At 34.4% G+C, this 16942-nt stretch overlaps 1 protein-coding gene and 1 long non-coding RNA gene across 8 annotated transcripts in view; both read right to left on the bottom strand.

Annotated features, from left to right (window-relative positions):
* The window catches only part of Inos (Inositol-3-phosphate synthase), a 170333-nt gene that overhangs the window by 126159 nt on the left and 27232 nt on the right, over positions 1–16942 (bottom strand). For all 7 annotated transcript variants that reach the window (XR_010889355.1, XM_067352058.1, XM_067352062.1 and 4 more), the window contains one exon: positions 12138–12310. Coding sequence is in view for 6 of the 7 variants with exons in the window: in XM_067352058.1 (XP_067208159.1) it covers positions 12138–12310 (173 nt within the window). In the remaining variant the exon portion in view is untranslated. The remainder of the gene's footprint in view (positions 1–12137; positions 12311–16942) is intronic.
* Positions 919–11559, bottom strand: LOC136998817 (uncharacterized). The gene is made up of 2 exons (XR_010889362.1): positions 10871–11559; positions 919–10745 (listed from the first exon to the last, which is right to left on the bottom strand). It is a non-coding gene; the product is annotated as an uncharacterized lncRNA (long non-coding RNA).

The following is a 16942-nucleotide window of genomic DNA, read 5'->3' on the forward strand; positions in this document are numbered from 1 at the left end:
TGATTCCTAGAACGTACTACATACATCGCAGTATATTTGAGAATGCTCTGAGAATATTACAATTATACTTTTGCGATATTCTCAGATTGTTCTCAGTATCTTTATGTGCTGTTAGGGTTATTATGAAAATCATAATTAGAAAGAATAAAGAATAAAGCAATTTTAAAAAAATGTTTTTAAAACAGTTTTTTTCAAACAGTTTTTATTTTATAGCAAACACTTCGTTGACGTTTTGTAAAAACAACAGGTTACACCCATCACTATATCATATATAACATTTTTATCAAAATGACAGTAACAACAGTATTTTTAAGAAACAAACAACAGTATTTTTAAGAACATCAGATTTTTGCATGGAGGTATGTTGGCTTCTTTTTTAAAAATAAAAAATAACAATTTTTAATATGAATAAATATTGATATAAATACAAATATTATATATGTGGCGGCTCACCGCCACACCGCTACACTGACGCGGTATAATACGCCGCGGCGCCGCTACGCGCCGCAGGGCTTCTGCCGAGTTACGAGCTTGCGGATACACCGCCAAGTTGCGCAGGCGGTGAAAAGCTTTCTCGCGATCAAGCATCGATCGAAGCTGTATAAAAGAGCTTCCCCGCAGATTTTTCTTCACTCACTCGCTTCAAGGCGAGCTCTCTACAGGGCCCTTGACTTGAGTCTTACTCTGTTTTAGCAGAGCATAACCAGAGGCAAATTTGTCTCGACGTTTTTCTCACGTTGCCTCGCAAGGCACGTAAAAGAAAAACAGAGTCCCAGCATTGGCCGCACACTTCAACCAAGCGGCCCGCTGACTTATCAGTACCGCCGTCACCTCCTCAGACTCTAGCGTGGAAGCTAATTCCCCTAGAGTTCTGCGTCCGGTTGACTCGGCCACCAAGGGACACTCTCGTTGCTGGTGACATCCGAATTCGGAGACCTCTCTCTCCTCGGTACACAGAGCATTCTGTTACGCCGAGAGCCGAGACGGTTGCAGCTACAGGCACACCGGAAACTCGTTCCGTGGCCATCCAGACTTCGCCGCCTAGAGCTTGCTCGGAGAGCAGCTGCCAGACGGAAGACCATTTTCCAAACGGAGTTCCTCCAACATTGGGAAAGGGGCTACAACGGGCCAATTCAATAGAACCGTCCTTTTTAGGACCCGTTCAATATACAAAGACGCGGCCGGTAATTTCTTACCGCGCCCGTCAATTTTTCTTTTAACTTCTTGGTCTTACACACATACCGAGAAAGCGCCTCTGGCGCAATCAATCAATTCAAACAGAATACTACACGTGTATATACTCATTTCTCTGACAAGGAAAATAAATTATATTTTCTAACGAAATTGGTCTTCATAATCTTTAACCAAGTCGAACACATCCTTTGGGCGTTACGCCCATAATATATATTAACCTTTACTTGTCAATTGCTCCAGTTGCTTTGAAACAGCGAAAACAGCGTTGCCGCTGTGTTCATAACCACAGTCATGATGTAAAAATATGTAGAGTCGGAACACGCCGACTCGATTAGAGCACTAAAGATGTAGGTATTCTCACGTCTACGCCATTTTCACTCCATTCCCCCACTCCTAGCCCTCTCGCCTAATCACCATAAACTTCTTAGCTCAGCGAGGGCGAGCTAAGAAGCTAAAAGGACGAGAGAGCAAGGAGTGGAGGAAAATGGAGCGAAAATGGCGCCGACGTGAGAATACTCACGTTTATAGTGCCTTAACTCGATATGCCTTGACAAGTTGTGCAAGTTCGTGTGTTAAGACATTCCTGTGACCGAGTGTTTCATAAAAGGAAATCAATACAATCGGTACGAAGTATAGTCTACTGCAGGCCTCGGAATTATTTCATTTTTTCAGCCGATTCTCGTGGTATACGCCTCCTTTCCTCTCTTCACCGCGCGCGCGGCAGCCGCTTGGGCCAGCGCCGCCGAGCGTTAGGAGCGGCGCTATCTGATAAATGTTGGGTTCTTCTCCATTGAGTTCTATAACATACTGGAGCGAGCCTTTCAGGAGTGGGGATGTCTCCATTGGTCGAAAAAGACAGATAGATTACGTGAGGCTAGTCTTCCTTGTCAGCGATTCGCTGATTGGTTAACGTTATTATAATATCATAGCTAAAAACATCACCTCTATCATGTTTTATATGGATTGAAAAATGTTAAATACATAAGTGAAAAAATTGTAACAAGTAAATAATAAAAAAAATTAAATTCTTAATAATAATTATTTGGAATTAGAAAATATTTGTGGTAATTTTATCTTTTATAATTCTTAAAATTATTAATTTTGTTAATTATTTTTAATATTTTATATTTCTTTATATTTTATTAAAAATTTATTTCTAAAAAAATTTAGTAATAATTATGATATTACATACATATATATGATATGACATACTGTATATTTATATAATTATAAAAACCGAATTATATATTAATTTTACTAATATTATTATAATAATAAAAAAAGGAAAGTTTATAAAAATATAGTTAATAATTATTTGTTAATATATATCATATACATTGTTTTATTAGAATTTTTTATATTTCTTAAGCAGAATTTATATTATAGCTATTAATTGTAGCACGTGTGTGATTAAACACTTAAAATGATGGTAAACAAATGATGTACATTGTCCATGCTGGACGTTGATTTTGATGAACTGCAAATGAAAACAAACTTATTACATTAATATTTTAATAATACATATAATACATTGTGACGTGACGCTTTTCGAGTGCCGTCACAAGGGCGATAGCCCGGCCGAGGGAGCAAAGAGTCCTCGTGTTGTTCCTCGCGTGGAGAGAGCAGCCCGCGAGACTCCACAATCTTTGCGCGTTGTTTGTATTGTCATTCCCGTTTATTGTCATTAATATCGTTTTTAAATTGTAAGGCGAGACCCCGTGCGGGCGGCGTTGCGTGTTTTGTGCCTCAGGGCGAAGATGCAGCATCGCCAGGAAGACCGGACGCCGGGAGATCATCGACGGGTGTCACGCGTCAGTGACCCCACAGCATAAGGTCAGGTACCGCGATCCCGTCGCCTCCGCCATCCAAGCCCTATCTAACTCCGCTTTGGTTTCAGCCACAGAGTCTAAGAAACGCAGAAACACGCAGCAGCGGACCTCGCCCGGCTGCAGACGGCTCCGGGGACCCCGAAGATGCTGCACCCGGAAGGACCGGAGTATGGCCCGGCCAGCCTAACCAGTCTCTTCCGGGAACATCGACGCATCGACACGTTAACGGCCGAAAGATTTGAGGAAACCACAGAGAGCGGAGGGGGGCGCCCTGGATGAACTGTGGGCGGTTCTCAGGGGCCCCCCTTTTCGGAAAATCGGCAGGATGCGCAGGAAGGCGACGCGGACTTGGAGAGGACCTACGTGCAGAGCCGAGAAGAGCCACTGTTCGGTGTGCCGCAAGTGCGCGAGGACGATACCAAGGACTCAGCCCGATGACGCAGAAGACGCCAAAGACGTCCACTCATTGTAAGCCGCCTCTCGGGTAGCCATAGAGTTCCGTCCGGTTATGACTGGTAGCGTGAGTTTGTTCTGTATTCTGTGTATCTCACAACTAACCAAGTCTTGATACCGTGAGCGCTCAATTACGCTCAGTTACCGCATGTCCAGCCGGCTCCGGATACCGCGTAAGAGTCTCTCCGTCTTGCGAGAATTAAGCGCCGACAGTCTCTTCTCGTTGCCGTTTCGTTTGTCGTTCGTTTCGTTACCGTACCGTTCTATCGTTACCGTTCTTTTGAAAATACCGATTGTTACCGTCTTTCTGTCGCATTACTACCGTACCGGAAGTACCGTGGGTGAATGTCCGCGGGCGGATTTTGGTTCGGGAACGTTCTCCGCGAGATTGCGGTTACCGTAAAGTTAGCGTCTCGGCGAGAAACGGGAAAATCCGCGAAAAATAGCCGTTCCGCGGCATTTCATTTCTGGCCGTTAGGTTACCGTCGTTTAGAGTATATTTATTTGGCCTTCACCGGCCGTATCAGATGATCAAAACATAAGTCCTTCGTTGGCTGTATATAGTCGGATCAGCGGCGAATTATCGCAATCGCGTTCCCGAGATTTGATGTAGGCATCGAACTCGATTCTCGTTACCGAATTTATAGGGCGAAGGGCCCTACCATCGTATCAACCTATTTCCGCCGTATCGACTCCGGCCGAATAGTTTAAGCATCTTTACCTTTGTAAACCAAATCACTGAAATACATCATTGTTAACTGTTAATTATTGAGTTATCCTTGCGTTAGCCTCTCGCTCTAGATATCTAACGTTAAGTAAAAGAACTGCGCCCCTCTGCCATATACTGAGCGGGGAGCGGCCGAGCAATTTTGAGAACTGTTAAAGTTACCGATACCGCGGTGCGATTACTCGCACCTGGCGCCCATTTCCGGTTACCGATATCGCGTGAGTTACCTTGCTCCCGAATTTTGTGGAGTACCGCGAGTTACCAAATCGTGCAGTTATTGCCGATCTCGCGAGTTACCTTGCTCCCGACGAGCGTGGAGTACCGCGAGTTACCGAATCGTGCAGTTATTGCCGATTTCGCGAGTTACCTTGCTCCCGACGAGCGTGGAGTACCGCGAGTTACCGAATCCAGCATCTGTTTCCGATACCGTAAGTTACCAAATCGAGCATTTATTGCCGATACCGCGAGTTACTGATTTCCATTGGGCGTGCTCCCTCGGATCTGGCGTGATTCCGAGGCTAGTTCACGTCGCAACATACTTTGTAGTTTAATTTATGAAAAACAAAAATAATATTATCACATACATAAAACTTTCTTCTCGTCTTTTACATAAAATCTTTTACATAAAATAAACAAAATATAATTTTTCAATTTTTTCAACGAAAACTATTTAACTTAACAAAACTTATACTTATATATTATAAAATAATACCGTTTTCGCTAATTGTTGTCTTGTATTTATACGTTTTTCACACACACAATATAATTTTCAGTCTTTTTTTTGGTATAAGATCGAATACAGCATTTACTATAAGCTAATACTAATGCTTTCAAAAATTGTATTTCATGCAAATCTTCTATACCGGTATTATCAAGCACAGGGTGCTTTGCTTTGGAAACAACTGTGTGACCAAATTTATCAATTACAGTAGCTATCATATTTCTTTTGAAAAGTGGTATGTCTATATTTCCAGAATTAATTTCGCTTAAGAAAGCTACTTCTGCAGTCAATACTATTTTAAATGCAACATTAGATGAAAAGCAAAGTTTTCCTCGATTCACAAAAGTAGTAAAGGAAGAATATTTATTTAGTTCTTTGTCATCTTTTGCATAACAGTGATCAATAATATTATCATTTGTTTCTTTTAATAAAAATTGATGACAATATTCACACTCAATTCGTAACAATAATCTATGAATAATACAACCTGTTATATAATATAATATGTTTTGTTTAAGAAAGTTAACATTGTGACTATCTATTAAGTCAGATAATTTCTCTAAATTTGTTACATCTTCGGCAATACTTTTTATTCTCTTGTCATCTGTTATAACAGACTGTTCACGTTTTCGACAGTATAACACTGGTATTGATTCAAAAAATTCTTCAGTTGAACAATTAGCCTTACTACTAGGTTTGACGCTATTTTTAAAAAGAAGTTGACGAAGTGCCCATTTAAACTGTAAACAGTTTGGATTATTGTTCCATCCACCCCGACTTCGAATACAGGAAAATGTCAATTCTAAATGATCTTGAGAGCATTTATAAGTAAGAAAGTACTTTTGAAGATTTTCTGTGAATAGATCCAATGCTAAGTTATAAAAACTAAAAGTATTAATAATAAATCCTAAAGTAAATGTTTTTCTTTGGTGTTGTAAAATATCAATATTGTCAACTTTTAAATTTCGAATATACTGTCGATAACGAGAATATACTTCTTTAAAATATGCTAAATTATTTGGAAACATAGGCGATTTATAATGTTTTCCATAAGAATTTTGCCATAAGAATTTCGCAATGTTCATCATATCAAACAAATGATCAAATATTTCAATAAATTCAATTGTTGCTTCACTTCCAATAAAATTGTTATGATTTTGAGATTTTAAATAATTGATAGCATCTACAACACTACTGCTAATTATTTGGACTGCCAGACGAACATTCATCTTTCTTTTAAAATACTGCATATGCATATTTGATAATTTATTTGACAATTTTAAATCAATTTCTTCTTGCACAGCATGTAAATTTCGTATAAAAGTATGAGAAATTTTACCCATTAATGAAGTAATATTATTTTTTTCCATGAAAGTATTTCGACATAATTTTATCATATGAGCTGGATCAGCAATAAAATATATTTTTATATTCTGTTGATTCGGATGAAAAAAATATGTTTTCATTGTGTCGTCTTTATGAAATGTAAAATTACATCCTAACATTCGCATGGTGGCAAAATTAGTTTCTGTGCCATTACATGTTATTGATCAAATTATGATTCCGATATTGTACATTTGTTTAATTGCTTCTAGTAACAAGGTACTTTGCATTTTAGCACTTATTCCATTGATTAGAAAGTATGCAATTGGTAATTTAAACTTTTGGCTATAAGACACAATTTGAAAAACTAACGCTTCTTTCGCAAATGCATCTTTATCTTCTTTTAAAATACCGCCATAGTCAATTTTACCACAAATCTTATCTCTACCTTCATAAAAAATTAATTGAGATTGTATTGCCATAGCATCCATAATTAATCCAACGTTTCGCAAATAGCTATTTTTTTCCTCTTTTACAACTTTTTGTAAATATAACAATACGTTTTGCAAAAAACCTGGATCACAATTATGACTAGACAACCATTTTCGCAATGTTACAACGTGAGGTAAAGTTAATATACGACAGCTTTATGTACAAGAGTTTTATAGAATAGTGTACAAGTTTTTCATAGTTTTTTAGTCCCACTTGGTGCCATTTCCTGATATCATATTTTTTTGTAAGAAGTCTATAGGATAGCTTTTTTTGAAAATTTTAATATATACGACAGGTTTTTTTGAAAGGTTTAATATATACGACAATTTTTTTGAAAAGTAAAACAATACTGTTTTGTTTTAGTTGTGACAAGAACGTGTACTTGGCGCCTTTTTTTTTACCTTTTTTTAAAAAAGGTAATTTTTTGATACATATTATTTCTTTTTTTTTAATAATATAGATACGACAGTTTTTTTTATTTAATATATACAACAATTTTTTTGAAAGGTAAAACACTGTTTTGTTTTGATTGTAATAAAATTGACTGGAAATTATAAATATTGTTAGAACTAATTTAGTATACATAGAACAGAAATATTAAACTTTGAGCTATTTAATTTTATTTATTTTAGACAAATCATACACTAAAGTCTCTAAACAATTGTCACATAAGGCATAGTGATAAATGATATGATTGTATAAATTTTAATTTTATCATACTTTCTGTCAAAAAAGCACATGATTCGAGACTTTAGTGTATGATTTGTCTAAAATAAATAAAATTAAATATCAAAATTTAATATTTCTATTCTATGTATACTAAATTAGTTCTAACAATATTTATCATTTCCAATTTCATTCTGTTCTGTCTGTCCACTAACCACAGAATACTGAGTGTTGTCAACATGTCTTGCTACACTTCTGCACTTTAAGATCGAAAAAAATTTTTTTCAAGAAGAATACTATTATTTTGATATACATTATCTTTATTCGTCTCCACAATACGTTATATATACATTTTACGACCGATATTAATTATATCAATGTAATTAATATATCATCAAAGCTGCGAGCTGACAGGTCTGAGCGCCGCCATGTTAGAAATGTTAGAAAAGGAAAGACGTCTTTTAGATAGAAAAAGAAATGCTGACGACGCTGACCAATAAGACATGAGCGACATACATCCTAGCGCGACATACATCCTAGCGAGATGATTTTTTAGATTTCTCGACTTTGAATGCATATATTTTATTTATATAAAGCACACAGAGCAAAAACAAGCAAACTTTCGTTATATATTTTAGGTATGCGCTTTCGATTGAACCTATTGCCAACTCAATCGGCCCAGCCGTTATTGAGATCCGATAATCTCGGCTCATCTGAACTTTCCGTCTCGCGTAAAGAGACACGGTCGGTCTTGCGCTTGCGTTGCGCGCTGCGCGTGAACTTGGCGCGAGACACTACCGTGTTTCTTGATTTTTCTCTAACAAATTCATACGCTTTTGGACTATAAAAATACAATGTCATCGCAAATTGTTTTATATTATTACTATAAGTTGGTCTCATTAAAGATAAAGCACTATATTGCAATTTATTCCAAAAGATTTCTTTTCTGTTATCCGGTATAAACTTATGCATAGCCTCTTCTAATAATACTATATTATTACCTTGTTTTTTATATTTCTTATCGTTTTCTAATTGCTTTATTTTATCTTCACGTCTTTTTAGTCGTTTTGTCAACATTTGTTGATGCTTTTTAAAATTGCGTTTTAAATTATTGGTATCATGCATACTTGGATATGTTTGTGTGCCTATATTTCTTGTATGTATAACTTCATTTTCCTTAAAACAAAAATTAAGTAATCAATTAATTTTAAAAACTGTATGTATATATGTACTTGTATATGTTAAATCTATAAATTACTTACATCTATCGACAAATCACATAATTCGTTTGTATCACATTTTACTTCACTTTGTATGTTTGTATTTGTTTTTGGTATATTTTCTTCAGTCATGTTAATATTCTGTTCAGTCATGCTAATATTCTGATTCTCAAATGTAATTTGATTCCAATTAAATTTTAATACAATGTTAAAAACTATTTATCAAGAGACACGGTAGTGACTCGCGCCAAGTTCACGCGCAGCGCAAGACCGAACGTGTATCTTTACGCGAGCCCGAAGAGCCCAGAGAGCCGAGATTATTGGAACTCAATAATGCCTGGGCCGATCGAGTTGATAATGGTCTCAATCAATAGCGCATACCCAAAATATATAATAAAAGTATGCTTATTTTTGCTCTACGTGCTTTATAAATAAATATATAAAAGTCCAAAGTCGAAATGTCAAAAATATTATCTCAATTTCTAGGATGTACAATCAACATTTTTCACACTAGATGGCTATAGTGATGTTAGTAGTTGGGTTTGTGTTGGTGGCGCTATAGGAAATAGCCGCGCATACCAAATAACCTTACAGAAGATGTGTCAAAAGAATAATATTGAATTCGGCCACTCGCACTACATTGCACTGGTGCACACTCAAGGCTGCTTAATGTTCACCAGTTTTTTATTCGTGTTCATCAGAGTAGTGTAGTGCAATGTAGTGCGAGTAATCAAATTCAATATAAATGTATTAAGTAAAATAAGTGTATATAGGTTATAAGTATTGTGTTTTAATTTTACCATACATTCTGTCAAAAAGCTTTAGTGTATGATCTGTCTAAAGTAAATAAAATTAAATATCTCAAAGTTTAATATTTCAATTCTACGTATCCTAAATTAGTTCCAACAATATTTATAATTTCCAGTCAAAATAAAAAACAAAAATTATAAACAAACTCAATTATAAACAAACTCGACAAGAAATCTTGTAATACACAAAATAAAATTGACTGAAAATTATAAATATTGTTGGAACTAATTTAGGATACATAGAACAGAAATATTAAACTTTGACATTTAATTTTATTTATTTTAGATAAATCATACTAAAATCTTGAAACGTGTGCTTTCTTGACTGATTAAAATTGACTGGAAATTATAAATATTGTTGGAATTAATTTAGGATACATAGAACAGAAATATTAAACTTTGGTATTTTATTTTATTTATTTTAGACAAATCATACAAAATTTCTGAAACGTGTGCTTTTTTGACAGATCCTAAATTAGTTTCAACATTTATAATTTTCAGTCAATTTTATCAGAATCAAAACAAAACAGTATTTTTTTACCTTTCAAAAAATTGTCGTACCTATATATTAAATCAAAAAAAAGCTGTCGTATATATATTACAAAAAAAAATGATATCTATCAAAAAATTACTTTTTTTAAAAAAAGATGAAAAAAAGGCGCCAAGTACACGCTCTTGTCACAACTAAAACAAAACCATATTGTTTTATCTTTTAAAAAAATTGTCGTATATATTAAACCTTTCAAAAAAACCTGTCATAGATATTAAAACCTTTCAAAAAAAACTTGTATATAGTAAAATTTTTAAAAAAGCTATTATATATACTTTTTACAAAAAAATATGATATCAGGAAATGGCACCAAGTGGGACTAAAGAACTATGAAAAAAGTTGTACATTATTTCTATAAAACTCTTCTATAAAACTCTTGTACATAAAGCTGTCGTATATATAATTAACTATATTATATACTATATATATTATAAAAAAATAAATACATAAATAAGAAAACAAAAAATTAAAATTTAAAAATTGTTTTAAATAATAATTATACCTCATCTGATAAGTTTGAATTAATCAAGTGTAGTTCCTTTTTATAATCAATTTCTTGCAGTGCTATTCTTTTACTGTCAAATAATGTTGAGATAGCTTTTTTATTCAAAATATTTTTGAAATTAGAACAAGGCTTAAAAAATTTTGGTGAAAAATGTAAGCTACATATTCTTGAATTTTTTGTGATATTTTTATTTATTAATAAAGATGGGGGAATTGCTTTTATCAATTTTTGTAGTATGTCTTCATTTTTAGGAAAACTGAAAATTAATATAAAGTTATAAAATTATTAACTGACTATAATATATGTTATATTTTAAAAAATTGTAACTTTTTGTAAAGGTTATGTAACATACAATGTTTCATTTAATCAATTACAACTTACCAATAAAAAGTTATGCTACTGTCAGGACACCACACACTTTTACAATTTCTAATGACACAATTTACAACCATATTTCACTTTTTATTTAATAAATAAAATAACGAGATGTTTTGATATGAAGCCGTTCACTACATTTTTAGGCAAAGGTCGTATGTTTTCAGCTCAAGCAATAGAACGTAAAAAGAGACAGAGATCCTCACATTGCTATATGTGTCCTTTTCTAAATCGCGGACGCAGTTTTCTTTGTTCGGGATACGGAAGGCTCGCTCAAGTATGTTATAGAACTTAATGTTCTTCTCCCTTGATCATTAAAAGTTAAAAAAATTTATTAAAAATATTTTTTTTATTTTTAAATTTATTATGTAAAAATATTTCAATAGATTTCCACGTCACCCATGAGGTACTATTGCTATTGAGAAAAAAAATATTTTTAATAAATTTTTTTAACATTAATCGGATAGCGCTGCTTTTAACGCTCGGCGGCACTGGCCCTAGCGGCTGCCGCGCGCGCGGTGAAGAGAGGAAAGGAGGCGTATACCACGAGAATCGGCTAAAAAGATGAAATAATTCCGAGGCCTGGTCTACTGCATCAAATGTCAATAAGAAAGATAAAGTCGGTAAGAAAAGAAAATACTAACATATTTGGAAATATATTTTTATTTATTTATTTGAAGAATCATGAACAAAATATTTACCTTTTTTCATTCAGTAGACCATGCTTCATACCGATTGTATTGATTTTCTTTCATCACAAGAAAAACGTCATTTGTCAATAGTACGTTTCACCTGAATGCTTTGACAGTTTGATGCGTATCACATTTCCATATGACAATTTAGAAACTATTATCATTCCAAAATTCGTCAATCTTGTGAACAGTGTACAAAGAAATAAAGTAAAAAATATGTTAAGTATTATTATTTCTATCGAGCTGAGTAAAGTGTTGTGGAAGGGTTCTTTTGATATGCGATGTCCCTAAGTACACGAAATTTTGGCAAGCTGATTGGTGAACTTTAAATCTTTCCTGTTCAAAAACTAACTAGCAGCCTCGACATTTTGGCATTAAGATTTTCGTCTTCAAATGATCTCAGGAATCTGCCATTAACGAGTGTTACGGTAAGTCTGAGATCTTGTATAAAAAGGACTTGTTACATTTCACAATAATACTTCAACAATAATAATCTTTTGCAAGATCCCTCTTGATCATGCACCATTAAAGTATTGTAGGCAATCTTGTATAATAAATAAATATATCGCAGAAAGACATACCAGTTCGCAGTCTTCAAACCTTCCTTTGTCTCCCACAATAATTTAAGCTTATTCGCTAATAAAGCTGCTGTCATGGTGCTTCCGTTGTTGCCACCCCATCCTACCAACATCAGACCCAGTTTAGGAACTTTCATCATGGTCCTGATCAACAATCTCGTTGATGTTGGTATCACCTGTAAAAAACTCTATATGATTTAAATAATACTTTTATATCGTTTCTTTATTCTTCGGAATGTAGCATTTCTTTTCTTTATTCTTTATTCTTCGGAATATAGCATTAGACAGAATAAAGACGTATGCGTGCGCGAGTGTGGTGTGTGAACGCCGGGAAGGGAGGAGGGAGGGGGGGGGGGGAGCAAAGGTATATACTTTCAAATAAGAAATTCAGAAAATTGTTTCTAAAACTAATAAGTAATGTAAAGGCTCTATAAATTCAACAAATATAATAGAAGGGCATCAAGAGCCGTAGCAGAATGTTAGTGCTAAATTTTTAATTTTTTTATAAGAATTTTTAATAAATTAATCTACAAGAGACAGTTAGATTGTACATCGATCTCAGATCAAGATAACTAATGTATACGAAATCATAAGTATATTGTTCTCATATATCGAGAAACTTTAACTTACATATAGGAATTATTGGAGAGAAAGGAAGAGAGAAAAAATATCAGGGCGCGAGTGGCGTTCTTTCTCTCCAATAATTCCTATATGTAAGTTAAAGTTTCTCGATATATGAGAACAATATACTTATAATTTCGTACACATTAGTTATCTCGATCTAAGATCGGTGTACAATCTAACTGTCTCTTGTAGATTAATTTAAAAATTCTTATGGAAAAATTAAAAATTTAGCACTAACATCCTGCTACGGCTCTTGATGCCCTTCTATTATATTTGCTAATGTAGGATAAGAAAATAGACCGCAATGTATGTGTATAAGTGTGATGTAAGAGCGAGAGAGAAAAGAGAGAGAAATTAAGAAAAGAGAGAAATGGTGTCTGACAGAGAAAATCGGCGGCATATCAAAAAGGTAGCGGCATCGTGCGAAAGACGCAGCGGTGTCGCGCAGTAGAGATAGCGGCTTTCTTTTAGATTATTCGGCGTCTTTTGAAAGCGGCATTTTTGAGGAACCCTTCCTAAGCAACTTTGATTGTTTATAAAAACAAGTAGCGTAGTGTGTGTAGTTTAGTGTCGTCGGTGTATCCCTATAAATTCGGGATACCACAAGCTCAGAAAGTTTAGTTTGATGATCGTCGTCAACGAGAAAAGTAACGAGAAAAAGTTAAAAGTAAAACGTTAAAAGTTGTGCGCTAAAAGTTGTGCGTACAAAATAATAATTAAAAGTTGTGTGAGCGAACAGTCTTGCGAGTTCTGTGTGAGCGAGCAAATAGCTGGTCTTATATTTATCAATTGCACCCATTATATTTTAAATACTAAAATAAATATATACATTCTTATAACCTACACTAATAAGTAATGTTTTTTTCAGTACTATAATATCATGTGCTCTTACAAAGAGAGTATATCAGTTGAGAAACGCAAATCATACTCAAACTTTAATAGTGTGTAGGGGGGTGGAGAGGCGGTGGGGAGAGATTCTAGTGTTCGTTATAAACAAGTGCGCTAAGATTAAAATTTTAAAGCGACGTAGCGGCGTGGTAAGGTATCTGCTTATCAAGCCGCTGACCCCAGTTCAAATCACGATGCTGTCGTACCGTTTTTTTATTAATTCTAATAAAATAGAAAACTGAGTTTCTACACAAAGCGAGATTTAATGCAAATCCAATGTTCAAATTTAGCGCAGAGTAACACTAAGTATAATGTTTATGAATCAAATACATGACTCGATTATATTCAACTATGTTTATTTAATTTTAAAAGATTCTTAAAACAGAGAAGATTTTATATACAAAAATATTATATAGAAAGAAAGCAAAAAATCAACAGATTAAAGTCATTATAGTAACGTTTTTAGGGTTAGGAAAACTGTCACGGAGCATGTGTCCGATTGCAACTACCGTGTGTCTGTTTCCTGTTGTGTTATCATGTGTCCAATTGCAACCATCGTGTGTCCGTTTTCTATTGTGTCCGATTAGCACTGTGTCCAATTTTCAATGTGTCCGATTGTCACTGTGTCCGATTCCAACCACAGTGTGTCCGTTTCTTATTGTGTCCGATTGTTATGTGTGTCCGATTACCGTTATCGTGTGTCCGATTGGCACTGTGTCTGATTGTTACTGTGTCCGTTTTCTATTGTGTCCGATTGACACTGTGTCCGACTTATTCAACTTGCTGTGTCCGATTTATTCTGTGCGCAACTGGGATTTTCCCGTATATACCCACATAGCAAAATTTCATCCTACGGATGTCCGTGGGTTGTAATGTAAAGGATTTTCAGATATCCCTGGGATGTCTGTACAAAGCCGTAGGATATCCGTAGGGCATCCGTGGGATATCCAAATGTCCGCTTTTCAGATATCCGTAGGACATCCAAAAATAAATCCCTGGGATATCCTACATACGATTAAATTAGATCCCAACAATGTCCCCTGAATATCTTTTTTTATCCAGATAAAATCCAAATAAAATTATTGAATATAGGATGGTGTTCATAATCCGATCTTATATTCGAAATCATTTTAAAACCTCATTCAATCAACAAAATGGTTGCGCAACATTATTTTATTAGTTGAATGAAATTATAAGACGATTCTAAATATAAAATCGGACTATAAATACCACCCAGAAAAATATCTATTTTAAATATTTATTTAAAATGTCTTTAAAAAATATATGTTTTAGAAAGATTTAAACAGAAATTGTATAGTTTTAAGTTAAGGAAGCAATAAAACAGTAATCTTAATAAGTAACGTCTCTCTCTTTCTCTCTCGAAAAGTTTCATATTAATTATTATTTATATTTTAAAAAATTACGACAATCTCGCTTTAATGACACTACTATCAAGATAGTGTTTTATTACTACTTTTTATTACTCCTTTAAAACTAAACAATTTTCGAAACATTTTTTCAAAATAGATATTTTTTCAAATATTTTAAATAGACATTTGACATGTAAATATCTTTATGAGCATAAAGGAAAGATTATTAGCAAAATTTCTAAAAATAAAAGTTTCTATTATATTACATTATTTTAAGAAATAGACACATTTCAAAAAAGATAAAATACGTATGAGTAATATAAATAATAGTACATTTGAAGCACATTTTATTATAAAATATGTAATTTTTTTAAAATTTTTTATTTACTATATAAAGTAAAAATAGTCACAATAAAAATAAAATTTGTATATACAGGGTGTCTGGTAATAATCGCCCCACCGCTCATACGCAGGTAGGGCAGATCAAACCGAGTAGAAAAGTCCTCTACCATTTTTTGATTTACGAAATAATAACGGAGATATTAACGAAAAAGAATCAGCGAATCCGTGCGAGTAAAGCGCGCGCGGCGAGAAGGACGTCCCAGCGCTACGCGGTCGCTAGGCGCGCGATGAAGCAGTAGGAGAAGCGGCGAGCGGCTATCAATAATGAGCGGCGCGTAATCTTACAGCACGGCGTTGAATATTTTCTTGAATTTTCTCACACGCTCTCTCTCTCTCTCTCTCTCTCTCTCTCTCTCTCTCTCTCTCTCTCTCTCTCTCTCTCTCTCTCTCTCTCTCTCTCTCTCTCTCTCTCTCTCTCTCTCTCTCTCTCTCTCTCTCTCTCTCTCTCTCTCTCTCTCTCTCTCTCTCTCTCTCTCTCTCTCTCCCTCTCCCTCTCTCTCTCTCTCTCTCTCTCTCTCTCTCATTTTCTTCTGTATGACACGCCGTTTTACTTTATAATAAAAAATAAAATTCCATTTTTAATACAAAAGTTTCAAAAAAATACATGTTTTCAGAAAAATATGTAAAAAAAAATTCAAATCTTATTAATAAATTAAAATTATGTCGAAACATAATTTTAATTCATACATTTATTATGATCTAGACATAATTTTAAATTATCGAATTACTATTACATCGCGACATAATGTGTGTGTTATCGAATTTTTGTTAAAACAATTATTTCTTGACAAAAAAAATTATTACTTTTATATTAAATGGAATATTTTTAATTGCTATTAAAACGGGTGTGCCATACTTTTTTCTTTCTTCTCTCTGTATCATGATATAGAAAATATTATCGTTTCCACACCACCTTGCGGTAGATAATACGGCGCATTTTTTTAATAGTGGTATCCCCAGTAGGTCTAATCCACTCTCATATTTTTTAATGCAAAAATTGTTCGAAGTGCCTTCCTCGTTCTCGTAAGCAGAGTTCGACTCTTCGAATAATATTGCGCGATGCGTGATACGCCATATCTGGCGTGATGGTATTAAAAGCAGCGCGAATTGCTGCTTCTACTTCAGCTTCCGTACCATCACGCCTGTGATCGACTAAACTTTTTATGTGACCCCATAAAAAGTAGTCCAAAACATTTAAGTCTGGCGATCGCGCCGGCCAAATGATTGGGCCACCTCGACCCATCCATCTGTCCGGATAATGCGCGTTTAAAAATTCGCGTACTTGCCGAGAGAAATGCACTGGAGCTCCGTCGTGTTGGAAAATCATGTCTGCTCTTACTTGAACAGGAACATCTTCAAGAAGAGCAGGCAATTGATTTTGGAGAAAATTATTATGTTTCTCCATTTAGACGAGGCGGTAGGAAATAAGGACCGATCTGAAAAAATTATCAAAATAAATGATTAAAGAAAGAAAATTTTCTTTAGCTTTTACTAACAATAAGTAAAAGTTTATTACTTACAATT

The sequence above is a fragment of the Linepithema humile genome, chromosome 3, assembly GCF_040581485.1.
Source record: "Linepithema humile isolate Giens D197 chromosome 3, Lhum_UNIL_v1.0, whole genome shotgun sequence".
NCBI lineage: Eukaryota > Metazoa > Arthropoda > Insecta > Hymenoptera > Formicidae > Linepithema > Linepithema humile.